Consider the following 26,741-nt stretch of genomic DNA (forward strand, 5'->3'; position numbering starts at 1 on the left):
GTAACTCCCTAGAAATGTTAGTTTTCTAATATTGAATTGAGTCTGGCAGAACTGACAGAGTGCTGTTAGTGACGTAGGTCATGTTCAGCTGCATATTTGTGTCTTTGTGAAGTGCAAGCAAGGTGTGTACATGACATTTTTTTTCTGTCTACTGGTTTTTCAAGCTCTGCTTGTACTAATTGTTATTTGCTATAGTAAATATTGTTTAAAAGTTCAATACATGCACAGATTTTGGCAGTACAATTGGATTGTAATTGAGTTTTACATCTCACGAGCCCAATTCTTTCTTGAAACTGCTCAGTGACACTGAAGTGTACCACATGCATTTTAGCCAAGTACTGTGATGTTCTCAATAGTTAATTTTGAATAATGTAAATTTGGCAGTAACCGTGCCGGATGACAGCATTTTGAATTAGATCCCTTCTCAACCCAACTGAGCATGGCTAAGGCATCTACTGTCGTAAGCTTAAATAAAAGTGCTGGAGAAACTGAGCAGATCTGGCAGCGTCTATGTTGAGAGAAAAGGAGTGAATATTTTGAGTCTGATATGACTGTTCTTCAGCACAAAGAATCATTGAATCATTGAATCCCCACAGTGTGGAAGCAGTCTGTTTGACCCATTGAGTCCATGCTGACTTTTCCAAGAGCATCCCACTCTGTCCCTGTAATCCTGCATTTCCCATGACTAATCCACCTAGCTTGCACATCCCTGGACACTATGACCAATTTAGCATGGCCAATCCACCCAAGCTGCATATCTTTGGACTTGAAACATTAACTCTGTTTCTCTCTCCACGGTTGTCAGCCCTTCTGAGTTTGTCCAGATTTTGTTTTTGTTTCAGATCTCCAGCGTCTGTAGTATTTTGTTTTTATTATACTGTTGTAAGCTTACTGGAAGAAAGATATCAACAAATTTATTAACAGCTACTAATCACTGGAGACATTCCTAAACCAAATTGAAATTTTAGGAATTAAGATCCTTATTTAGGACATAAGGTGAGGCTTGGAAATGTGGGTTTATACCACAACTTCCATCACACTAGTTCTTACTTAGCCAACTCAAAAGCCAACATGGGAGACTCTAAATACCAAGCAGTAATATGTTCTTATATATTCATAAAAATAATTTCAGAACAAAAACAGAATTTGCTGCAAATATTCTGCAGGTGAGGCAGATTTCTACTGAAAGACCAGTCCAATTGACATTTTGGTTGTAAGCTTTTTATTAGAACCAGTGTGGTCTACAGGAACTGCTTCCAGTAGTTTTATTGATTCCTAGTAATTGGCCAGGTTCAATAGTTCAGAAAAGATTGCAGTGCCTTTATAAAAGAAAAACAAAGATTTGCATTCATACAGCATTTTCACCATCACTGGATGTCTCAAAGTGCTTTACAGTCAGTGAAGTACTTTTTGAATTGGAGTCACTGTTGTAATGTAGAAAATGTGGTGGGCAGTTCGTGCTCCAGAGTTCCCATAAACAGCAATGAGATAACAACCGGATGATTGGCTTTTGTAATGTTGATTGGGGGATAAGTATTGGCCAGGTCACTGAGGATTGAACCTCTTGCTTTTCTTTGAAATTGTGTCATTGGATCTTTACATTGATTTGAACAAGCAAATACAAACATGGTTTAATGTTTCAATTCAAATGAGGCATTTCTGGTGGTGCAGATCTTCCTACAACCTGTACTGTCCCAAAGTGTCAGCCTTTGTTTATGAGCCCCGGAGAGCGTCTTGAACCCAGAACCTGGTAACTTAGAGGCAAGTGTCATGAATTGAATAGCTGCTGACTGAGAACTAAACTCATTTGCCCTGGGACCTAGGCACGTTGACTAGACTAGAGTAGCCTGAACTGGTTTGGAAATGGTGTTGACTGCTTGGCTCTTCAGTGAGAAATCTGAGTTAGTTGCTGAGCTTGTTTGGTTGCTCCTACCAGACCAACAACTCAAAAAAAACATTGAAGTTGAATTGGATTTAACATTAAAAAACGTGTCACTAATCAGTATTTTCATCAACAGCTTGAAAATAAAACTCATTTTGTGCCAGATGTTATGAACAGGGAAACTGTTCACCTTTTCTGGAATCGATCAATTATTTTCATGAAAAGCTTTCTGTATTTTATTATGGCTTGACATTTACATTTATTCAGACATTGATGGTAGAGTTTGTTAATTAAAGAACAATAGAGCAAAGGTGGCCATACAAATCTATTTTGTATGTGGAGCCTTAAGAATAAATGGATCCTGTTCACCTTAGAAAATTATACTGGTCCTTTCATACCAGATTTATTAGCTTTTAAAAGGTTTGCTCTAAACAAGTTTATTTTGTATTCCTGCCAAAAATCCTGTAAAATTAGTGTGTGCATTTAGTATTACAAAACTAGGCTGAATAATATTTCATTGCAAGCTGTTTTTAAAAGAAAGCAACATTGTACAGGCTTTGGGCTTTCTTTTGTAAGTTTTTTCCTCACTTCATTTTTTTTTGTTAGTCTGCCTCACTCATGTGGTTGCCTTTGTATTAGGTGATATTCCACAGGTCCTGTATGGAACATTAGCATTAGTGCACTTATTATATCTACTCATTTCTACCAAACAACATAACTCCTGCTCAGGTTGCATGGCGGCTCAGTGATCAGCAATGCTGCCTCACAGCACCAGGGACCCAGGTTCAATTCCACCCTTGGGTGACTGTCTGTATGGAGTTTTGTACATACCTGGGTGTTCTGGTTTTCTCCCACAATCCAAAGATAAGTAGTTTAGGTGGATTGACCAGGGTAAATTGCCCATAGTGTCCAGGGATGGGCAGGTTAGGTGGATTAGCTATGGAATGCAGTTAACAAAGTGTGGAGCTGGATGTAGACAGCAGGCCAAACAGCATCTTAGGAGCACAAAAGCTGATGTTTCGGGCCTAGGCTCTCTGATGAAGGGTCTAGGCCTGAAACGTCAGCTTTTGTGCTCCTAAGATGCTGCTTGGCCTGCTGTGTTCATCCAGCTCCACACTTTGTTATCTTGCATTCTCCAGCATCTGCAGTTCCCATTATCTCTGATGGAATGCTGTTATAGGGCATAGAGTTGGACAGGGTGGAATGCTGTTCAGAGGGTTGGTACTGGCTCGATGGGCTGAACAGCCCTGCTTTTGTTCTGTAGGGATTCTATGATTTATTTTGCCGTTTTGGGTTTCCTTTATCTATTATCATTTCAGATTTGAATACAGCTCTGCAAAGGAAATCAAATTATTTAAGACTAAGTGTAAACATTAAGAAATTTATGTCAAAGTAAAGCAATTGATGTGAGTTTGAATCTTAGCCAAAAGAAAATTGAAAAACCATTTCACAGGCTTGCAGCTGATGGCAGAAAGACATGAATCTTGAGATAAAATGCAGAATACACAATAGCACACAGAAATGACTGAACCTGAAAGAAGCCTCTGTCCCAGAACAAACAAAGGGCAAGACAACGTTTTCAAAGTGGCACAGATGTTTTATTTAAAGCTAGGTGGCTATATTTCACAGACCAGCCACATTTGCTCACAAAGACAATGTTGACCTCTCTGAAAAGAGAACTCTAATTTAGAGACAAGACAAAAGACTTACATTTTTACTGTAGTTTTAAGTATGTTTTTATAACATTTGATTATATATCTTTTAAAATGTGGATTGGAATGCTTTTTTACATGAGTAACAACTTCACTTTTTAATTTGGTGAATGAATATTATTTGTTGTTGGATTGACTTTAATTATTCTGGACTGTATCATATTGTAACCATGGCTATAATAGAACCTGGGATTGATTTGTATATTATTAATTAATTACTGGAAAAATTGTAGGTGCACACCTAATGCCTCAAAGACTTATAAAAACTCCAGAATTCAATGCACTGAGAATAATTTGCAGTGAGGTTTTGCTGCTATAATATACCAAAGCAGGCATGTTTTACTCAGATACTTTTTGGTAGGTCAAAAACTCCTGTGAATGAGGTCATCTCATTTTGGAATCAGGCTATTTCTGGTAAAGCTGACTTACTTACTGTAGAATTACATTTAGTGAACGGTTTAGATTAGTAATACACTCAACATTTACTAAGCCAGGGGTGTTAAAGACATTAGAACCTTAGCTGCAGTTGTAAACATCCAGTTTATTTCAATTCCCAACTGGATGCTTGTGTTTTATCTTTCATTCAAATAAAATAAATCCAGAAAGTTGTTGTACTTCTATTAAACTAGCCTCTTGCCTTATTGCAACACTTAAACTTAAGAAGAATAATCTTAAAATGCCATTTATGGGTGGTTTATGTTGAGTAATAATACCAAATTAATAATAAGTGACTTTGCAAACTGTTTAAAGTTCTCTACCCACTAAAAGGATGCCTAATGTTACATCTTCAGATTCAGATTCTGGACACATCATTACAGACAAGCGGCTCACTAACCCTTTAATGAAACTGGATAATTAACTTGTACTGGGTAGAGGCGAAGAGCATAATTGAAAAGTTCTCATTCATCCGCTGTTCTTTGAATTTATTCTCTAGAACAAGGCAACATCGATCTTACTCACGTATCTAGTTGCAAAGTGTTTGTGCTCATCTTCAATGCCAGACATCTCGTAGGAGATGATACAAAAGATTGAAGTCATCAGAAATTATATTGTAACAGCACAGTTTGTTTTAGCTTAAACATCTTTATCAGTTATAGAGTCATAGAGATATACAGCATGAAAACAGACCCTTCTATCGATCTTGTCTGTGCTGACTAGATATCATGTATAATTCTAGTCTCATTTGCCAGCACTGGGCCCATATCCCTCCAAACCCTTCCTATTCATATACCCATCCAGATGCCTTTGAAATATTGTAATCATACTACATCCACCATTTTGTCTGGCAGCTCATTCTATGAGTGCACCATCCTCTGCGTGAAAATGCTGCCCCATAAGTCCCTTTTATATCTTGCCCTTCTCACCTTAAACATATACCCTCTTATTTTGGACTCCCGCGCCCTGGGAAAAAGACCTTGTCTATTTACCCTATCCATGCCCCTCATGATTTTATAAACCTCTCTAAAGTCACCCCTCATCCTTCGACGCTCCAGGAAAAATAACCCCAGCCTATTCAGCCTCTCCCTTTAGCTTAAACCCTCCAACCCTGGCAACATCCTTTTAAATCTTTTCTGAACCTTTTCTTGTTTCACAGCTTCCTTCCTGTAGCTGTGAAACAAGAATTGCACACAGTACTCCAACAGTGGCTGAACCAATGTCCTGTTTATTAACAAAACACTTTGGAGAGTTTATTAACAATAACCTCATAATAGCTGCAACATGACCTCTCAACTCCATACTCAATGCACTGACCAACAAAGACAAGCATACCAAATGCTGCCTTCACTATCCTATCTACCTGTCACTCCACTTTCAAGGATCTATGAACCTGTGCTCCAAGGCCTCTTTGTTCAGTGACACTCCCCAGGACCTTAAGTGTACAAGTCCTGCCCTGATTTACCTTTCTAAAATGCTGCACCTCACATTTATCTAAATTAAACTCCATCTACCACTCCTTAGCTCATAGGCCCATCTGATCAAAATCTTGTTGTACTCTGAGCTAACCTTCTTTGCTGTCTACCACACTTCCAGTTTTAGTTGCCTCAGACAAGCACTGTGATACTCTAATTTGTTGGTAAAGAGTGTTAGCTAGTTATGAAACTGTTCACAAAATATGAAATGCTGAATTTAGCTTCTTGCTTGGCGTTAATGATAATGCGAGCATATAATGGTGGATGTATTTCTCTCTGAATATTGTGATGTATTATATGCATCTCAGATGACAGCTATTTGATTTTTTAAAAATTATGCCCTTGTAAAGCAATCTGAAACCCTGTGTTACCAGTTTGACGTAGAGACCATGTGTAGCTTGCACAGTGACCTTCCTGAATGTAGTTTCTGCACTAGCTTGCCCTCATGACTGGATTTAGTGATAACTCTCCAAAGTGTTTCGTTAATAAACTCCCCGACAAGGCTCAGTGCGTGAGTATGTGTATGTGGATTGTTTCATTTGTGTACTTAAGATAGCTGCACAATTTGCACTGTGAACACTGACTTTGTTACAATGTCATCTTTTGTTTTGTGATGTAATTGGCTTTGATGGCGAAGATTCTGGAGCATGGAAGGAGTACAAGGGGTTTTGAAGTAGCCACTACTCACATTGAAAACAAACCATTTTAAACTATTTGTGATGTTCAATGTGCATTGCTGACAACAAGTTCCTTGGAAATGCAGTCACTAAATGATACCTGGCAAAATGCAATAATAACTTCGAGCACAGTGGGATGCTACAACCAGCAAATAGGTGAAAGACCAGTTTTAGTATATAAAAAATTGTGTGGAGAAACTCCAGAAGTATCTGTGAAGAGGAACAGGGTTCCTGTTTAGCGTCTAATCTGACTTCTTTGGAACTCATTGAATAGCCAAGTAACTTGTTTTTTTCAAGGAGATTTAACTGCTATTTAATGTTGGCTAAAGGATCCTTCATGCCCCATTTAAAGTTCTGGGTTTTGACATTGATTTAATGCCTTGTCGAAGAATGGCACCTCAAACATTGTAGCAGTCCTACAGAACTGCAGTGCAATATTAACCTGCAGTATGTGCTCAATTCCTGGAATAGACCTGAACTCTCAACCTCTGACTTAGGTGTCATCAACTTAAGCAGGTCCATGATCAGCTTTCAGCTGGTGATGTGTAGTTCTGTTATTTTCTACAAAGTTTCCCCCTTCCTGTCCTGGGTCGGCCCTATATGTTGTGACAGTTCGTTTGCTGCTTGCCTGCTGGCATTGTTTTTATCCCTGATATTGTGTTTTAGTATAAAAAGGGAAGACCCTGGAAGTCTGGATTTCTTAACTTCTAAATGTCTGCCTGAGGGTTTGTTGTAGAACTTGTGCCTAGAATACAAGATTGTGAGGGGGTCTTAGCAGGGTAGATCATAGAATAAAATCAGATCATAGAATAGAATCCCTACAGTGTGAAAAAAGGCCATTCAGCCCAACAAGTCCACACTCATTCTCTGGAGAGCATCCCGCTCTGTCTTAGCCCTCTACCCTATCCCTTTAATCCTGTATTCCCTATGGCTAATCCTTCGAACTTGCACACTCTTGGACAATATGGGCAATTTAGCATTGTCAATCCACCTACCCTGCACATCTTTGCACCATGGGAGGAAACCAGAGGAAACTCATGCAGACACGGGGAGAATGTGCAAGCTCCACACAGACATTCACCTGAGGCTGGAATCGAACCCAGATCCCTGGTGCTGTGAGGCAGCAGTGCTAACCACTGTGCCGACCCATGTTGAAAAGATGTTTCTACTGGTAGGCAAACCTTGAATTAAGGGGATTCAATTACTGAATAAGGGTGCATTCATTGAACGTCAAGATGAGCAAAACGTTTTTCTCCCAGGTGTCAGTGGATGTCCGGAATTGTGTATCCCAGAGAGTTGCAGAGGCTAAGTTGGCTGAACGTATTCAAAGAGAAGTTAGATAGACTGTCCAAATATCAGGCAGTAGTGAGCTATGATAAGTTGACGCAAAGAAGAGTTAAGACTCGGGCCAGATCTGCAATGATCTCATTGAGTGGTGGGGCAGGCTTGAGGGGCTGAATAGCCTACTTGTACTCCTATTTCTTATGTTGTTACAAAGTAAAAGATTGAAAATTCAGATCCCACTTTTGACTGAGCTACATCAGTAGACTAGCATTGCATGGCTTTATTGAAGGAATGCTCCATTACTAGAGTTGCTGCTTTTCAAATAAGGCATGAAACGAAAGTTACATTTGCCCATTCAGGTAGAATTAGGAGATACCCTGGCACTGTTTGAAGGAAAGATATCCCAATAAGCTGGCCAATATGCATTCCTCAACTAAAAGTAGACAAATTGGTCATTTTTATCTTTACAAAAGGGAATCCTACAAATGCTGGAGATCTGAAATAGAAATGGAAAATGTTGGAAATACGCAGCACATCAGACAGCTGCTGTGGAGAGAGAAACAGAATTAATGTTTCACAAGCTGCTAGTGAGGAGCAGTCTTTTTGCGGGGTAAGGGAGTGGGCCATGTTCAACCATGGAGGGCTGATTCATTCATTCAGGCACTGTCATTGTCCTGTGCAGGACTGCAACACGTTCATCGACTAGAAATGGGATCAGCTCCCTGACAAAACAACTGAGCGCTGAAGCCCCTGTACGTTAAGAAAGCCACGTGCCTCACACTGAGGCTGCCACTCGGGCACTAATTCCTACCTATATCTGGGTATCCATATCCTTGCATTCTGGCAAGTGGGCCACAGGCAATCCTGTAGATCAGAGACAAGAGGTCTAGGTCATAACGGTGTGGAAATCACAAACCATGTGGTAGTGAATTGAAGTCTGCAGTTCTCTGAATTTGAATTTGATGAGGGACAGAGCAGCCATTTTGGTGTTAAACATAGTCATGTACAAATGAAGAATATTTTACTTATAAGTACCCAAGTACATTGCATAGTAATGTTCAGGTAAACTGCAGACACCGCTTTGGTTCCCAAGCAATGAGTGCTACCAAATGTTCTTTGCCCCTTGTCTTTCAGAGGGAGAGTTGGGAAATATCTGCCAACATAGTCTCCAGGATTGGAGTGAATGGGAGTCTGTTCAAAGTGCGATGTAAAAGATCTGGGTCAGTCACTGTCAGCTGCAAGTGGCTACGACAACTGAATGCAGACCCAGCTGGCAGTGATTTCTGTTGGCTTGGTATCATTGGCTTGGAGAAGAAGAAAATTTCTGTGTTTTTTGTAGTCATCCGAAAAGTGCTCTCTGTTTGACTCGGTAATTTGTTTGAAAAATGTAACACCTTCTATTGCAGTAAGCTGCTAAGACTGGATTGGAACCCTTGCCTCCTCCAGTCTTTCTTTCCACCTGCGATCTTCAGATATTTAACAAAGTTTGACTTTAGATAATGACATTTTCCTGATTTTTACCATGGCATTTTTAAGTTGGTGATATTCCATGTTAAGTCTTTTGTTTTTTTTTTAACTGAGAAATTAGAACAATTTGGGTGCATTGCCTTTCAGAAACAGCCTCCCAGATTTTCCAGTGAAGCAGCAGCTAATGAACCACAGAGTTTTACAGTGGGGGCCTTTTGGTGCTGCTGGGTGTCAAGGGGAACTTTTAGCTTGGGTTGACTCCTGCACTCCGTCAGGAAATGCACTAGTTCTTTCCTGAACCTGAAACAAAGCCATCATGTTATTAATGTAAATATTTTCAGCACAGTTAGCTTGAACTTCCTGTAATTTGATTTGTCTGTTAGCTGTTAGCTTGCTTTCATTCTCCTAGCTGGTTGTCATATCTTTTTAAATCCCATGTTCGAACTGTATCGACACAAGTTTGTTTTTTCATTACAATCAATGAAATATAAGGGCGGCATGGTTGCTCATTGGTTAGCACTGCTGCGTCACAGCATCAGGGACCCGGGTTCGGGCGATTGTCTGTGTCGAGTTTGCACATTCTCCCCGTGTCTTTGTGGGTTTCCTCCAGGTGCTCCGGTTTCCTCCCAACAGTCCACCGATATGCAGGTTAAGTAGATTGGCCATGCTAAATTGCCCACAGTGTTCAGGGATGTTTAGATTAGGTGGGTTATGAGGAATGGGTCTGGGTGGAATGCTCTGAGGGTCAGTGTGGACTTGTTGGGCCGAAGGGCCTGTTTCCACACTGTCAGGATGCTATGATGATAAAATGTAAAAACATTGAATGCCCAGACAGTAGACAATCACTGCAGGTTGGATACTAAATTTCAATCACGTACTACCTTTTGTTTTCTGAATTGGGCTGTGTACTTTTTAGGGGATAGGAAGAACTGCAGATGCTGGAGTCCTGCACATCCATCAATGTGATCTATCGTATCTGCTGCTCCAGATGTGGCATCCTCTACATCGGTGAGACCAAGCAGAGGTTCAGAGGCTGCTTTGGAGGGCACCTGTGCTCTGTTTTTGACAAACAACAACACCTTCCGTTCGCAAACTATTTCAACTCCCCTCTCCCACTCCCTGGGTGACATGTCCATCCTGGGCTTCCCCCAGTGTCACGACAGTGCCACCTGGAAACTGGAGGAGCAGCACCTCATATTCCGCCTGGGAAACCTGGGTCTCGATGCGGACTTTACCAGTTTCAAAATCTCCCCACCCCCGGTCTCATCCCTGCCTCCTTGATCTGACACAACCTGTCCATCTTCTCTCCCAGCTATCCGCTCCTCCCACCTCACTGATCAATCCTCACCTCTCCCTATCTGCAAATACCTATCACCATCCCACCTACCTTCCCCAGCCTCACTCCTCCTCTCCCTATTTATTTCTGAGCTCCCTTCCTCCTCCCTATTTCCGAAGAAGGTCCTGACTCAAAATGTCAACTTTCCTGCTTCTCTGATGCTACCTGGCCTGCTGTGTTCCTCCAGCTCCATGCTTTAGGGGATTCTGCTTTGATTCTTGCTGTAATGTTTACACTCATTTGCTTTCTGTGTTACATAGTTAAACATTTTCCAGTTTTGTGGCTTCTCACTGCCACGTGATGTGATAGACAGCTGTTGAGTTTAATGATAAACCCTTGTTATAACTTTCTCTTTTCGTACATCTACAAAAATTGATGCCATTTCCCAAAGGTTGTCAAAGGAAATAGCAGTCCCTGACAGCTTATATAAATGATTAGGAGAATTGATCAGTAAGTTCACAGATGGTACAAAAATCAGTGGAGTGGAGAATAGTGATAAGAATAACCTTTACATTGCAGGAGAATATAGACAAGTTGATCAGTGGCAAATGGAATTCAATCTGGATAAATGTGAGGTGATGCACTTGGACAGGACAAACAATACAAAAAAATGCATGAGGAATGGTAGGACCCTGAGAGTCACCAAGAATCAAAGGGACCTTGCTATATATATCCACCAGTCCCTGAAGATATCAGGACAGGTGGATAAAGTGGTTAAGAAGCATGTGATTTACTTAAGTTTGTTAGCCAGGACATAGAATTTAATAGCAGGCAGGTTATGCTGAAACAGTATAAAATGTCGGTCAGGGCACAGCTGAGAATTGTGCCCAGTTTGGGAATCTGCATTGAAGGATGGCTGGGATAACCCTGGAGAGCTGTTGAGGAAATATACCAGGATATTGCCTGGGTTGGAGTGTTTTAGTTATGAAGAAAGATTGGATAAACTGGGATAACGCAGTGTGGAGCTGGATGAACACGACGGGCCGAGCAGGAAAGTTGATGTTTCAGGTCGAGACCCTTCTTCAGAAAAGGGGGAGGGGAAGGGGATTCTGAAATAAATAGGGAGAGAGGGGGAGGCGAATAGGAGATGGATAAAAGAGCAGATAGGTGGAGAGGAGACAGACAGGTCAAAGAGGCGGGGATGGAGCCAGTAAAGGTGAGTGTAGGTGGGGAGTTAGGGAGGGGATAGGTCAGGTCAAGGGGGCAGGATGAGGTTAGGGGGTAGGAGATGGTGGGGGGTGCCGCTTGAGGGAGAGGAGTGGTTAGGGAGGCAGGGACGAGCTGGGCTGGTTTTGGCGTGCGGTTGGAGGAGGGGAGATTTTGAAGCTTGTGAAGTCCACTTTGATAACCTTGAGCTGCAGGGTTCCCAAGCGAAATATGAGATGCTGTTCCTGCATTTTTTGGGTGGCATCATCGTGACAATGTAGGAGGCCCAGGATGGACATGTCATCTCAGGAATGGGAGAGGTGGGGGCGAAGTTGAAATGGTTCGCAACTGGGCGGTGTAGTTGTTTGTTGTGAACTGTGTGTTGGTGTTCTGCAAAGCGGTCCCCAAGCCTAAGCTTGGTTTCCCCAATGTAGGGGAGGCCACAACAGGGAACAGCAGATACAGTATATCACATTCACAGAAATGCAGGTGAACATCTGTTTGATGTGGAATGTATTCTTAGGGCCTGGCATGGGGGTGAGGGGGGAGGTGTAGGGCAGGTGTGGCACTTACTTCGGTTGCCGGGGGTGGTGGAGCTGGAGGGGAGTGTGGAGCAGACAAGGGAGTCACGGAGAGAGTGGTCCCTCCGGAAAGCACACAAGGGTGGGGAGAGAAAAATGTCTTTGGTTGTGGGGTCAGATTGCAGACGGCGGAAATGTCAGAGGATGATGTGTTGGATTTGGAGGTTGCTGGGTTGGTATGTGAGGACGAGGGGGATTGTATTTTGATTATTATTGTGGATCGGGGGTGTGAGGGTTGAGTTGTGGGAAATGTGGGAGACAAGTTCGAGGGCATTTTCGATCTCTGTAGGGGGGAGGTTGCAGTCCTTGAAAAAAAGGGGATGTCTGGGATGTTCGGGAGTGGAATGCTTCATCTTGGGAGCGGATGCAGCTGAGGCGAAGGAATTGGGAATAGGGGATGGCATTTTTACACGACGATGGGTGAGAGGAGGAGTAATCTCGGTAGCTGTGGGAGTCGGTAGGCTTAAAATGGATATCAGTTTCCAGGTGTATGCCAGAGATGAAGACAGAGAGGTCCAGGAAGGAGAGAGAGGTGTCAGAGATGGTCCAGGTAAACTTAAGGTTGGGGTGAAAGGTGTTAGTGAAGTGGATGAACTGTTCGAGCTCCTTGTGGGAGCACGAGGCGGCACCGAAACAGTCATCAATGTAATGGAGGAAGAGATGGGAGATAGACTGGGGTTGTTTTCCTTGGAACAGAGGAGAGTAAGGGGGAACATGATTGAGGTATATATAATTTTGAGGGGCATTGATAAAGTAGGCAGGAAGAAACCTTTCCTCTTGATAGAGGGAACAATAACCGGGTGCATGAATTTAGGGTAAGGGTCAGACTGTTTTTAGGAGTTGTGAGAAAAAGCTTTTTCACCCTGGAAATCGGCACGTGTAAAGGTGATAGAGAAGAAACCTGATAACATTGAAGTATTTAGATGTGAAGTTGCAATGCCAAGGCATGCAAGGCTATGGGTCACGTGCTGAAAAAGGGACTAGAATAGTTAGGTGGCTGTTTTTGATCAGCACAGACATGAAGGGCCAAAGTGCTCTTATCTCTGCTGTGACTCTATTGCTCTCTTTTGCTCTTTGATGAATCATTTTATCCAACTTCCAGTGATTCACCATCCACCTTTTAAAAAAAAATCACTTACAAGTTTAGTGACTAAGTCCTACACATACATCTCACATGCAGTAAGTTTGTATTCTGCCTTGGGATGCTTGTCTTTTCCTTTTCATAGCTAGATCGAAACCATACTTTTGTTGTGCTGGCGTTATTTTAACCAGTTTGGTCATATGTGTTATATCACGTGTTGGTTGGGATAGATAACCTTTAACAAATTTATCTTTTTTACTCGTTTTTGGGATGTGTGTGTTGCTGGCAAAGGTAAAATTTATTGCCCACACTCAACCAATATTGGTCTTGTGACATATACCTGCACTAGGTATGAGAGTAATTAGTTTTAAGGCATAAATAATAAAGTTTTGAATTTATATCTGTTCTATTTGATAGTTCAATTCCATTAAGTTATGGATGACTTCAACATGTAACTGATGAAGTTCACTGATATGGGATCCATAGGGAGGTTTTGTGGCGCAATAAATAGTGTCTCTGCTTCTGTGCCTGAAGCTATAGGTTCCAGACCGATCCCCAAACATTTGGCAGCAAAGGGAACTGCAGTCATAATGTGGGGACAGCAAGAACTGCAGAGGCTGGAGTCCAAGGCTGGAGCGGGAGGAACACAGCAGGGCAGGCAGCATCAGAGGAGCAGGAAAGTTGACATTTCGGGTCAGGATCAAGAATGGTCCCGATCCGAAACATCAACTTTCCTGCTCCTGTGCTGCCTGGCCTGCTGTGCTCTTCCAGCTCCACACTGTTGTCTCTGCAATCGTAATGTGGCCTACTAGGTATCGGTTTTTAAATTACTTCCCACACCCACCAAAGACAGGGCAGAAAGAGCGGGAGAGGTTTTTTGACAGCTGTACCATTGCAAGAAAATTGGACTGTTTACCATCACTATCTGTAGCCCTGGAATACAATATACACGTAAAAGTGCATGGAAAGTGAATTGTAACTAACAACCACCACTAGGAAATCTAAACAGGAGCAACCCATGACCTTTTCATGGGTGAGGCTGAGCTATAGAGTGGCACGGTGGCTCTGTGGTTAGCATTGCTATCTCACAGTGCCAGGGATCTGGGTTTATTCCACCTTTGGATGACTGTCGGAATGGAGTTTGCACATTCTCTCCATATCTGCGTGACTTTCCTGCAGGTGCAATGTGCAAGCTGTGTGGATTATATGGGGTTACAGGGACAGGGTGGGATGCTGTTCAGAGGGTCACTGTGGACTTGATGGGCTGAATGTACTCTTTCTGCACTGTAGGGATTCTATAATTATACATATCTAGCCTAACCAGTATGTTCCTATGGCAACAGGCTTTTCCTGTGAAGCCTTTGATCGGTGGCAGAGTCCTCTAGAGTGACCAGTAAATCCTGCCTGGAAACCTGCCAGGAGAAATTCTGCCTGCATGTAAGGCGGGTGAAGAAAACAAGGGCTGTGAAGTTCATGCTGGGAAGTTGGTATAGGATTCCAGGTGAAGCACAGCCACCTCTGGACTGAAAGCTTTTTCATGTTACAGATTTAAATATCGTCCTGTTGTGAGGCATCTCACTGCCACGTAATGTGATAGACAGCTGTTGAGTTTAATGATAAACCCTTGTTATAACTTCCTCTTTCACACATTGACAAAAATTGGTACTATCTTTCAACTGTTGCCAAGGTAGACTGCAGTCCCTGACAGCCAGCATAAGGATTACTTCATTCAAAATCTCAATGCAACTGCAATGATGGCTGTATTTATTTTGAGTTTAGCTTCACAATTTCTTATCCCCGTAGCTGCATTGACGGAAATGCCTAAGAACTAAACAGGTCAACAAGTATGGGGAGAAAATGGGAACAGGGCACTGAGTTGGATGATGAGCGAGAATTATTTTAAATGATAGAGTGGGCTTGAATGGGCTGAATAGCCTGGCCCCGCTCTTATATTTTCTATTTTTCTAGTACCTGCTTCATGCTTCTGATCATGGATCAACACCTTTTTTAAGAGCTACAGTTCTTGCACCAAATCTTTTCATGTAGCAGCTGCTTTGGAATCAATTATTTAGGCAGTACTAGCATATTTGGAAACTCATAATCTAATCAAATAGAGCCAGCATGTCTTCGTGGAAGAGAAATTACTTCAAACTAATTATTAGAGTTTTTCAAGGGAGTCTCAACCAGAATGGTTAGGTAGGAACTAGTATTTGGATCTCCAAAAGGTGCTTGACAACATAGGTCACAAAAAGTTAAATCATGAGATAAGAGCCCTTGTTGCAGGTAGTATACTGGCATAGAGAAAAAATTGGACAATGAACAGGAAACAGTGATTAGGGAGAAGGGGGTCTTTTTCAGTCTGACAACTTGTAACTGGTGGCTTCCACTGGGAGCAGTTTTGGGACCAGTACTGTTTGCAATATATCTTAATGACCTGGAGGAAGGAAATGAATATATTGTAGTTAGATTCTCAGGTGACACAGACATAGGTGGAAAAGCAGGCTGTGAGAGGGGTACAGACAGTTTGCACAGAGATATTGATAGGTTAGGTAAGTGGGCAAAATGTGGGAAAATGCAAAGTTGTTTCTTTTGAAGGGAGAACAGAAGAACAGAATGTAATTTAAATGGAGAAAAACTGCAGAACGCTGCAACTCAAAGGGACTTGGGGACACATATGCATGAAACACAGAAAGTGAGCGCACAGCTGCAGCAGGTGATCAGGAAGGCAATTGGAATATTGGCCCTTATTTCAATGGGTATAAGAATAAGGAGGTCTTACTGCAATTGTACAAGGTGTTGGTCAGACCACATCAGGAATGCTGCGAGTGGTTTTGGCCCTTTTGTTTAAAGAAAGATTTTATTTTGTTGCAGACAATGCAGAAAGAGTTCAGGAGGATGATCCGTGGTATGGAGTGATTGTCTTATGAGCAAAGGCTAGACAGATTGGGATTCTACTCGCTGGAGTTTAGAAGAATGAGAGGTGACCTCAGTGAAACATATAGCATTCTTAAGGGGCTTGATGGATAAATGCTGAGAGGGTGCTTCCCCTCATGGGAGAGTCTAGGACCAGAGGGCACAGTCTCAGGTTAAAGGGGTGCCAATTTAAGACAGGTGAGGATGAATTTCTTCTGAGGGTTGAGAGTCTTTGGAACTCTTTGCCACAGAGAGTTGTAGGGACAGAGTCCTTGTATATAATTAAGGCTGAGATTGATAGATTCTTGATCAGTTGGGGTAAAAGAGTTGCAAGAAAGTGGATGTGAGAAATGCTGGATCTGTCATGACTCTATTGAATGCCTCAGCAGGTTAGAGGAGTCAAATAGCCTCCTTTCGTTGCTATTTCTTATGGCCTTATAGTCTTTTAGCTAAGAGTAGTTTGCCATGAGTTTCTCTTAATCAGATTATAATTTTTTAAAGTTGAATTTTAATAAGGATTGAATAGATTTTTGGCATTTCCTTGCACATTCCATTATTTTCTGCATTTCTATAACAAAATTGCAGTTGGGGCTTGTTTAAACCATTTACATGCATCATGTTAATAGTATACAGAGTGAAGGGCATAAAACAATAAGTATCACTGAGTGTTTGACCTTGGCGACTGATTCCAGATAATAAGAATCATGTAAGTGCCTTCAGTTGATGTTGCTTACGGTGTCAGTGCCTGGTGGGTTTTGTCTGTACTATGGGGTTTAATTATTGCCCTGTACCATGCATCCCTGATCTTGTGCATGCTCTAGATACCTACAGTCGACCTATTTACAGCTTTGCTGATACCCTAGTGTCAGATTTACCTCTCTTGGGCCCATCAGTGGGCAATGCTGATGACCACCAGTGGAGCATCACCAGATATCCCTAATGCTCAGCCCTGATCTAAGGACATACACAGAGCAGTGTGTGCAATTCCCCCAGACTGATATTCTCGACATCCCAGTCCAACGAGGCATGTCAGGTTCGTTCATCACCAACTACTTAGCTCGTGTTCATATCAGAGGCTTTGAGGCTGATTCACCTCCACAGGATATTGGCTGACCTTATTGATTAGACTGAGCGTCTCCTTCATAGCAACTGTGTGACACAAATATATGTTGCAGCATCCTCTCAAAGAGAGGATGCAAGAATCCATTCCATTGCATGGTTGGGAATTGAACCATGAAGGAGAATTTTTCAGGCTTCTGTTGTATGCTGCATGCTTAAAAGTTCTCCCTGTTCTCATAACAACCGATATGAAATCTGAATTGGAAAGTGGTGAGAATCCCTTCCTCTCCTACAGGGAAGTGATTGTAGGATCACTGAAGAAGTACAGCATCCTGAGCCAGAATACAGGGAAGACTTTGGGGAAGGGAGTGATGGAGATGATCACTTTGACACCAGAACTGGATTTTACACTTTAGGAAACCAGCTGAAGAGCAGATCATCTGGTGTTCAGGAGTTTAGAGGATTCATTTTTAAAGCAAAGCTGTTGCTGAAGAGCTGGCCAACAGTGACAGACTTGATGCTCTTTATGTAATTTTTTAAAAAGTCAGTTATATTAATAATGAAATTAATTAGTTATTGTATAATGTTATGTCTTCTAATCGGTGTGTTGAAAAGTATTGGTCTTTCATGTTGTAAATGTGCCTTGTATAAGTTGTCAAAGAACAGCTGCAAGAACTTCAATTTAACATTAATTATTGGACTTGAATCAATTATAGTTATAGATTGAGTTCCTAAAGCTCTTTCAGTCCTGACTAGACCATTCTCATGTATATGAATGCTTTCACAAATTTCACAGAATTTAACGTCATCTCACAGTAAGTACACCAGAGTACTTAAGAAAGGCAGTGAATCAGTCAGTTTATTCTAGAACAACACCTTGCATCTTCTGGCTGGATACTTACCTCTTAGTTTGTTCTTGTCTGTTGACTGAAGTTCTCTTATTGTACACCTGGGTGCTAAAAATTACGGCTTACTAACTCTTGCTAGTGTTATGATCCCAGCAGACATTGTTGCTGGCCAAGCTAGATCCCAGGCAGGAACCTGGCTTAAAATTTGTTTTAGTTTTAGCAAAGTGGTTTTTTACTGAACCACAAACACACAACTCTGCAGATGTTTCGTTAACAAAAAAACCCGAAGTTTATTCCAAAAGGAACAAAGAAAATACAAGAATCCAAACAATGTGCTTAACATACAAATTCAAAGACTTTAAATGTAGTAAAATTATAATCCCATTAATCCCAAAATACTCCGGTATGAATTGAAATGAAGCAAAACAGCTTTTGTATGCTACCCAAACATCACTTAGTAAAGTTCCCAAAGCATCAGTCATATGCAACTGACCTGAATTCCAGTCATACACATTTGATAGGTTTATTTCACTTATGATTTCAACTCTTAAACTGGAACTGCAGATTGTCCCAAAAAGAAGTTATCATGCACTTGTGCTTCAAAGTACTCCGCATAAATATAATATTTGGGTTTGTATCCCAATGTTGCTGTTCTGGGACTATCATGAACTTTTCATTTCAAGGTAATCTCATTCACTGTCTCCATCACACCTCCGTTAGGAGCACTGCTGTATACAGCCACCCTACTCCAAGGCTTCCACAGGACTAACATTACCAAAAGTTAAAAGTACAACTAAAACTCCCTGTTTCTGTTATGAATGCTTCCTTTAAGCTTAATAATATAGATCCCGGTACACTCTAATAAACCTTTGAAGCCTCATAATTTAAAATAAACAAAAGTCCACGAGTGCACAAATCCATCTGCTCAACAGCCAAGTTTCAAAACGTGTTTTTTAAAGGAATTGTCACCGTTACTGAGTACTTACAAGTCAATTATTAACTTCAGGCACACACACCTTAAAGTTTACTTACTAAAAAAATAAGACATCCAACCTCATAGCAACTAATGTTAAAAATTACACATATAAACCCCATGGTTCACGTCACACTAGCCTCTATCTCTGTGCATGGTCAGTGATGCCCATGAGCTCTGATACATTTGCAATTGCATGAACAGCAGATGATCAGTCTCGGATTGCCACACCCAATTTCTGTGTGGTTTCTTTAGGATGATGGTCAGTTTACTAATATCACTTTCTGTTATTTTCTGACTGATTTCCTAAGGTGTCAGCTACTTTGAAAGGACAACGTTATTGTCCTTTGGTCTCCAGAAATATAGGTTTATAAAGATTTCCATTAGATCACGCCATGTTATCAGAAGTCAGTTTCCTGTGCTGTTGTACGGTGAATCTGTTCTGTACATCTTACAATGTGAATCTGCGCATTATTACAATGATGGTATAACTTTTATTCTTTCATGGGATATGGGAATCACTGGCAAGACCAGCGTTTATTGTCTGTACCTAATTACCCTTGAACTGAGTGGCTTACTGAACCATTTCAGAGGGCAGTTAATAATCAACCATGATAACAAAGTGTGGAGCTGGATGAACAGCGCAGGCCAAGCAGCACAAAAGCTGATGTTTCGGGCCTAGATCCTTCATCAGAGAGGGGGATGGGGAGAGGGAACTGGAATAAATAGGGAGAGAGGGGGAGGCGGACCGAAGATGGAAGAAAACAAGATAGGTAGAGAGGAGAGTATAGTTGGGGAGGTAGGGAGGGGATAGGTCAGTCCAGGGAAGATGGACAGGTCAAGGAGGCGGGATCAGGTTAGTAGGTAGGAGATGGAGGTGCAGCTTGAGGTGGGAGGAAGGGATGGGTGAGAGGAAGAACAGGTTAGGGAGGCAGAGACAGACTGGACTGGTCTGGTTTTGGGATGCAGTGGGGGGAGGGGACAGGCTGGGCTGGTTTTGGGATGCAGTGGGGGAGGGGACAAGCTGGGCTGGTTTTGTGATGCAGTGGGGGGAGGGGAAGAACTGGGCTGGTTTTGGGATGCAGTTGGAGAAGGGGAGATTTTGAAGCTTGTGAAGTCCACATTGATACCATTGGGCTGCAGGGTTCCCAAGCGGAATATGAGTTGCTGTTCCTGCAACCTTCGGGTGGCATCATTGTCGCACTGCAGGAGGCCAATGATGAACATGTCGTCTGAGGAATGGGAGGGGGAGTGGCAATGGTTCGCGACTGGGAGGTGCAGTTGTTTGTTGTGAACCGAGCGGAGGTGTTCCGCAAAGCGGTCCCGAAGCCTCCTCTTGGTTTCCGCAATGTAGAGGAGGCCACACTGGGTACAATGGATACAATATACCACATTGGCAGATGTGCAGGTGAACATCTGTTTGATATGGAAGGTCATCCTGGGGCCTGGGATGGGGGAGAGGGAGGTGGTGTGGGGGCAAGTGTAGCATTTCCTGCGGTTGCAGGGGAAGGTGCCGGGTGTCGTGGGGTTGGAGGGGAGTGTGGAGCGGACAAGGGAGTCGCGGAGAGAGTGGTCTCTCCGGAAGGCAGACAAGGGTGGGGATGGAAAAATGGCTTGGGTGGTGGGGTCGGATTGTGGATGGCGGAAGTGTCGGAGGATGAAGCGTTGTATCCGGAGGTTGGTGGGGTGGTATGTGAGAATGAGGGGGATCCTCTGTGGGCGGATGTGGCGGGGGCGGGGTGTGAGGGATGTGTTGCAGGAAATGCGGGAGATGCGGTCAAGGGCATTCTCGACCACTGCGGGGGGCAAGTTGCGGTCCTGGAAGAACGTGGACATGGGATGTGCGGGAGTGGAATGTCTTATCGTGGGAGCAGATGCGGCGGAGGCGGAGAATAGGGGATGGAATTTTTGCAGGGGGGTGGGTGGGAGGAGGTCTATTCTAGGTACTGTGGGAGTCGGTGGGCTTGAAATGGACATCAGTTTCTAGCTGGCTACCTGAGATGGAGACTGAGAGGTCCAGGACGGTGAAGGATGTGTTGGAGATGGTCCAGGTGAACTTGAGGTTGGGGTGGAAGGTGTTGGTGAAGTGGATGAACTGTTCGAGCTCCTCTGGGGAGCGAGAGGCGGTGCCAATACAGTCATCAATGTAATGGAGGAAGAGGTGGGGTTTGGGGCCTGTGTAGGTGCGGAAGAGGGACTGTTCCATATAACCTACAAAGAGGCAGGCATAGCTTGGGGCCCATGCGGGTACCCATGGCCACCCCCTTTGTCTATAGGAAGTGGGTTGACATCTCCATCATGCGCCTCCTGCAGTGCGAAAATGATGCCACCTGAAGGTTGCAAGAACAGCAACTCATATTCCGCTTGGGAACCCTGCAGTCCAATGGTATCAATGTGGACTTCACAAGCTTCAAAATCTCCCCTTCCCCTACTGCATCCCAAAACCAGCCCAGCTCGTCCCCTCCCCCACTGCATCCCAAAACCAGCCCAGCTCGTCCCCTCCCCCCACTGCATCCCAAAACCAGCCCAGCCTGTCTCTGCCTCCCTAACCTGTTCTTCCTCTCACCCATCCCTTCCTCCCACCTCAAGCTGCACCTCCATCTCCTACCTACTAACCTGATCCCGCCTCCTTGACCTGTCCGTCCTCCCTGGACTGACTTATCCCCTCCCTACCTCCCCACCTCTACTCTCCTCTCTACCTGTCTTGTTTTCTCTCCATCTTCGGTCTGCCTCCCCCCTCTCCCTATTTATTCCAGTTCCCTCTCCCCATCCCCCTCTCAGATGAAAGGTCTAGGCCCGAAACGTCAGCTTTTGTGCTGCTTGGCCTGCTGTGTTCATCCAGCTCCACACTTTGTTATCTTGGATTCTCCAGCATCTGCAGTTCCCATTACCAATAATAATCAACCATATTGCTTTGGGCCTGAAGTCACATAGAGAGTAAACTGGATAAGACAGCATGTTCTTCCAGTAAAGGACACCTGTGAACCAGGTTTTTTTTTAACAGCAATGGTTGTTATGGTCATGACTGGCTTTATAATTCTGCTTTATTCAGTGAACTTAAATTCCACTTGCTCCTGTTTTGGGGTTTGAACTCATGTTCCCAGAGCAGTTAGCTTGGGCCACTGAAGTACCAACTGAGTGATAATACCTCGACATCAACTTCTTCCGCTATGAATGAGATGAAGAAATTCAAGTTCGTATTTTACTGTGAATTTGCCTTCTCCCAGCTCCACAGATGAACCTGTCTGAATCCTGCTGATACATGTGTTGCAATCCAAGTGACTTTTCCTTTTCTCTTTCAGGCTGCCAGCATCAGCAAAGCTATTAACAGCCAGGAGGTACCTGTCAAAGAAAAGCATGCGCGAAGTATCCTTTTCATTTTAGAGAAAGTTTGATTCTAGATTCTTATTAATAACTTGAGGTAAAATTTATTTGATCAATTTGTTTGGCAAAGGTTAAGTGACTTACTTTGGTTGTTCTACTCCTTGGTCAAGTTCTGCCAGCCTGGGCATTCATTTTCTTTTTGCCTTTGGCCAACCATTAGCACATTTGCTGAAATAGACAAGATAAAGAGTAAGTCAATTCCCCCACTTTTGTGCATTAACTGTGCCTGGAACCTCTTAGAAATTTATTGATGCGTTGATTCCATTTCTCAGACCAGACATCCTTTATTAGCATTCTGATTAGCGCTAACTTGTAAGCAATTTCATACTGTGGACCTGTGGCCAGAGGTCAACATGTTAGTACTATCAGAAACCTGGCAATAAAGGAAGTTTATGTCTTCTTTTTACTTTTGGTTTGAACTGTGCTCCCTGAAGTGAAAGGAAGTGTTTTTCCATCTGTGTCTCCTACTCTGTTTCCCTTTCTATGACTGCACTTATGCAAGGATGTGTCTTTGGACATTTAAACCAAATACTCTGTCTCTATCTTATTGGTTCCACACTGTTTGCATATCTTTTCATTTTCCTTTTTTCACTTGTAATGCGTATGTAATGTCATGCACACAATGCTGAAGATTGAATGCAAAGTGAAAGGGAATTATCAAGAAGCAATTAAATATGGATAGCTCCTAAAACATCCTCATTTGCATTTGCAAATACTAGCTACTGGTTTTGACTACATGGCTGTCTATAATTTAACCAGATTTTCCATTTGACAGTAAATCTAATTCAATTATTTCTTTCCTTTCTTTCACAATGCTGTAAATATCACGAGAATTGATAAGGAAATGAGTGGCTTGTCCAAGTATATCCAAATAAGACTACCTCCATCAAAAAGAATGGAGCATTCAGCTTTCTAAATATTGACTTTGGTGGGCTTTTTATAGCAATGGGATGCAATTGAATTAAGTAATGGCAAAGTTTTCTTAAACATCGGACAAGTTCTCATTGCATCTCTTCCTTGAACCTCAAATCCTGTCAAAACTGATTAAATAAATGGACGAGAACACCCAGCTTTGTACATTTAAATAATATTATTCTGGGAGGAGGATCTAATTTTAAATGGATTTTGTTTCCTAAAAGAACATTGCACTAAGTCTAATTGAAAGTCCTTTTTAACAAAAACCCCTGGGGATTAAAGCAAAATTTTCTGGTTTAATCACGTTATCGAGAATTGGCCAAATGAAACAAATGCCTCATAACTTGAAACAATTTAGCCGTGACATTTTGTCTTCACCATTTCTCTTGAGTTTCTTGACTGCACTGAATGAATTATACTGGGAACGCATCATGAGAAAGGCGCATTTACCTTCTGGTCCTATGCAATTGGCCTTCCATTATCCAGCAGTTCCATCATGAGTTGGAAGTTCTGTCATGTCCTGCACAAGGTCCTCAGAGATGGACATCCAAATGTAAGTCACTTTTTATTTAATTTTCAAAGTTTTGTAAAAGATTGTTCAACCTGAAAAACTGTTCAGTCCTTTATTTTACCTGTACTTTTAAATGTTTTGGCATAACAGTATTTTGTTAAATCCAGGAAAGGCATTTTTGATACATGAAACCAGCAACTTTTTTTTCAATTTGTTGCTCTCTTGAGTGTAATTCTAAGATGTAACATTCATTATAGATTGCATGAAGTGGTAGATATGACTCTTTATTCTGCTTTAAAGTGCAATAATATTTTGGAGAAATATTATGGGAACATAATATTTTGATAATAGCAGGCTTGAGAGTCTATTTTGCAGTGGCGTGGAAATGAGTGATGTGTTCACATCTCAAAAACCTGAAGTTGAGTACAAATCTAAAGGAACTCCAAAAGGGTACAGATAAAACCCTGCTTCTCTTTGTCCTGACTTCTGTTCTTGGTCAAGGTTGTCACTTGGCTTCTATCAAAGGCCAATTCTACTTCATCATTACACACTGGTGTGCAAGCAGAAATGGGCGTATCACATAAGAAACCCACCTGGAACATATGTTGAAATTTCTGAAGAAGGGTCTAGGCCCGAAACACTGGCTTTCCTGCTCCTCTGATGCTGCTCGGCCTGCTGTGTTCATCCAGCTCAACACCTTGTTATCTCAGATTCTCCAGCATCTGTGGTTCCTTCTATCTCTAAGGCTTTTTTCAAAGTGCTTTCACATGGATAATGAACTGTTGGCAGCATGTGTATGGTGTTCCCATTTCTGTGATCCACGTTGCTGATGGTTTTTGAATCCAAAGGGTAGAGATTAATGTTGTGGTATGGAAAGCTAATATTGCCTGTGGAGGACTGATACCTTCCCAAAGTAAAATGCTGTGGTTGCTGGAAATATAAAACAACCACAGAAGATGCTGGAGGAACTTAGTACACCTGGCAGCATACAACAAAACAGAGTTAATATTTTGAGAACAATGTGACTCTTTTGCCGAAATAGTCATTGTCCATTTTTTTAACTTCAAAGGAAAACATTCGTGCAGTACTCAGAGGCTGAAGTTTTCTTTTGAACGTTTTTGGAGTCTCCCTGCTGTAACAAAACCAAATCTACGTTGCTACAAAACAAATATATGATTATTATGTTTTGAGACTGTGTGTTTACTTTAGCGTGTAATGGGGTCATATGACATGTTCTGAAATCTGCTTAACAACAGACCTGGGTGATGTTGCAGTAGGTTGAAGGGAGATGTGAATTGTTTGCTGGAAAGAGGGTGCAAACTATTCATGAGGTGATCTTGGCAGCAGCATCTGTATTTACAGTGGCTACCCTGGTGTTGAGAATATCAGATTGCCAGCAATTATGCTTAAACAGTTCACTTCTATGATAAGAGAGTTAAGATCTTAAAGATATCGAATTTCATTTCTACCTGGATACAAGGCCCGTGTGATTCATGATAACAAACTGTGAATCTGGATGAACACAACTGCCCAAGCAGCATCTCAGGAGCACAAAAGCTGGTGTTTCAGGCCTAGACCCCTCATTAGAGAGGGGGATGGGGAGAGGGTTCTGAAATAAATAGCTAGAGAGGGGGAGGCAGACCGAAGATGGATAGAGGAGAAGATAGGTGGAGAGGAGAGTATAGGTGGGGAGGTGGGGAGGGGATAGGTCAGTCCAGGGAGGACGGACAGGTACAAGAGAGTTGCAGTGGGAGAGAGATTCCCTGGGGTTGGTCCAGAGGGAGGAGGGTAACTTCTTCAGGTTAGGCATCCCTGGAAGAGGCTTCGCAGTGAGGTTAAAATGGTGATCAGAGATAATGGGAACTGCAGATATCGGAGAATCCAAGATAACAAAGTGTGAAGCTGGATGAACATGTTGTCATAGGGATAGATTTTAGAATGGCAAGGGTCTCTGATTATCCCCAAAACTCTCAGACGCAAGTGGTATGCCAGGATCTGAGAGAGAGGGAGCAGCTAGAGGGTGATAGTTTGGAAAATCCATTTGAGCTCATGGTCTGACTAGAAAGGATTTACAGTTAGGCTGGAAGATTTGCATCGCTTGAGCTAAATAGGAATGGGAATTAAATGGGAATTCCTAGAAAAAAACTCCCTTTGTTGAAGATGACTCTGGGATTAAAAGATACCAGATGGGAAATGAAAAGAACAGAGTTAAACCCTTTGGAGGTAAGAATCACTTTGGACTGGGTTCAAGAAAATCAAAAGAATACTTGAGGACTAGCATAAAGTATATCTGTGAAGTGTGTTTTTTCTAAAACTTAATAAGTTCTGTTTAAAGTATAAATTAATTATAAGAATAGTGGATAGTGGATGTTGTTTTTAGTCTGTCACAATACAAGTCTTAAAACTTGAAATCTGGTGTCATCCTTTTCAACTGTTAACTAGACTTGCAAATCTTTTAAGCTAACCGTTCCCGCATGAAATATGCCCATAAATAAATTAGGGAAATCTTCTCAAAAATTAGGGAAACAAACTAGTTCTTGCAGTCTTAATGTGTTAACAAATTGTTGCATACTGAGTACAATTAAACCATTAGCTGTGAAGGAAGAGGAGCATTTTACTAAGTTTATGCAAAACATTTAAGGGAGACACTGAAATCACCTGGTCATTAGGTTGTCTGCTTTTAGCTTTGACCGGTTTCAAAACTGATGATATTTGCTGTTTTAGCCACAATGTATGCACTAACTTTATAGAACATAGAACATTACAGCACAGTACAGGCCCTTCGGCCCTCAATGTTGTGCCGACCTGTCATACGGATCTGAAGCCCATCTAACCTACACTATTCCATGTACGTCCACATGCTTATCCAATGACGACTTAAATGTACCTAAAGTTGGCGAATCTACTACCGTTGTAGGCAAAGCGTTCCATTCCCTTACTACTCTCTGAGTAAAGAAACTACCTCTGACATCTGTCCTATATCTTTCACCCCTCAATTTAAAGCCTTCGGCCCAAGTTGTCCAGGCCGACCAGAAACCTTAAGTTAATCTAGTCCCATTTTT

At 42.2% G+C, this 26,741-nt stretch overlaps 1 protein-coding gene across 1 annotated transcript in view; it reads left to right on the forward strand.

The window, feature by feature from the left end:
- LOC125464211 (huntingtin-interacting protein 1-related protein-like) overlaps positions 1 to 26,741 on the forward strand; it is a 138,466-nt gene that overhangs the window by 22,592 nt on the left and 89,133 nt on the right. Inside the window, exons 2-3 of the mRNA XM_048556408.2 lie at positions 22,172 to 22,235; positions 23,579 to 23,721. Coding sequence (XP_048412365.1) covers positions 22,172 to 22,235; positions 23,579 to 23,721 — 207 coding nt within the window. The remainder of the gene's footprint in view (positions 1 to 22,171; positions 22,236 to 23,578; positions 23,722 to 26,741) is intronic.

The sequence above is a fragment of the Stegostoma tigrinum genome, chromosome 26 (genome assembly GCF_030684315.1).
Source record: "Stegostoma tigrinum isolate sSteTig4 chromosome 26, sSteTig4.hap1, whole genome shotgun sequence".
Classification (NCBI taxonomy): domain Eukaryota; kingdom Metazoa; phylum Chordata; class Chondrichthyes; order Orectolobiformes; family Stegostomatidae; genus Stegostoma; species Stegostoma tigrinum.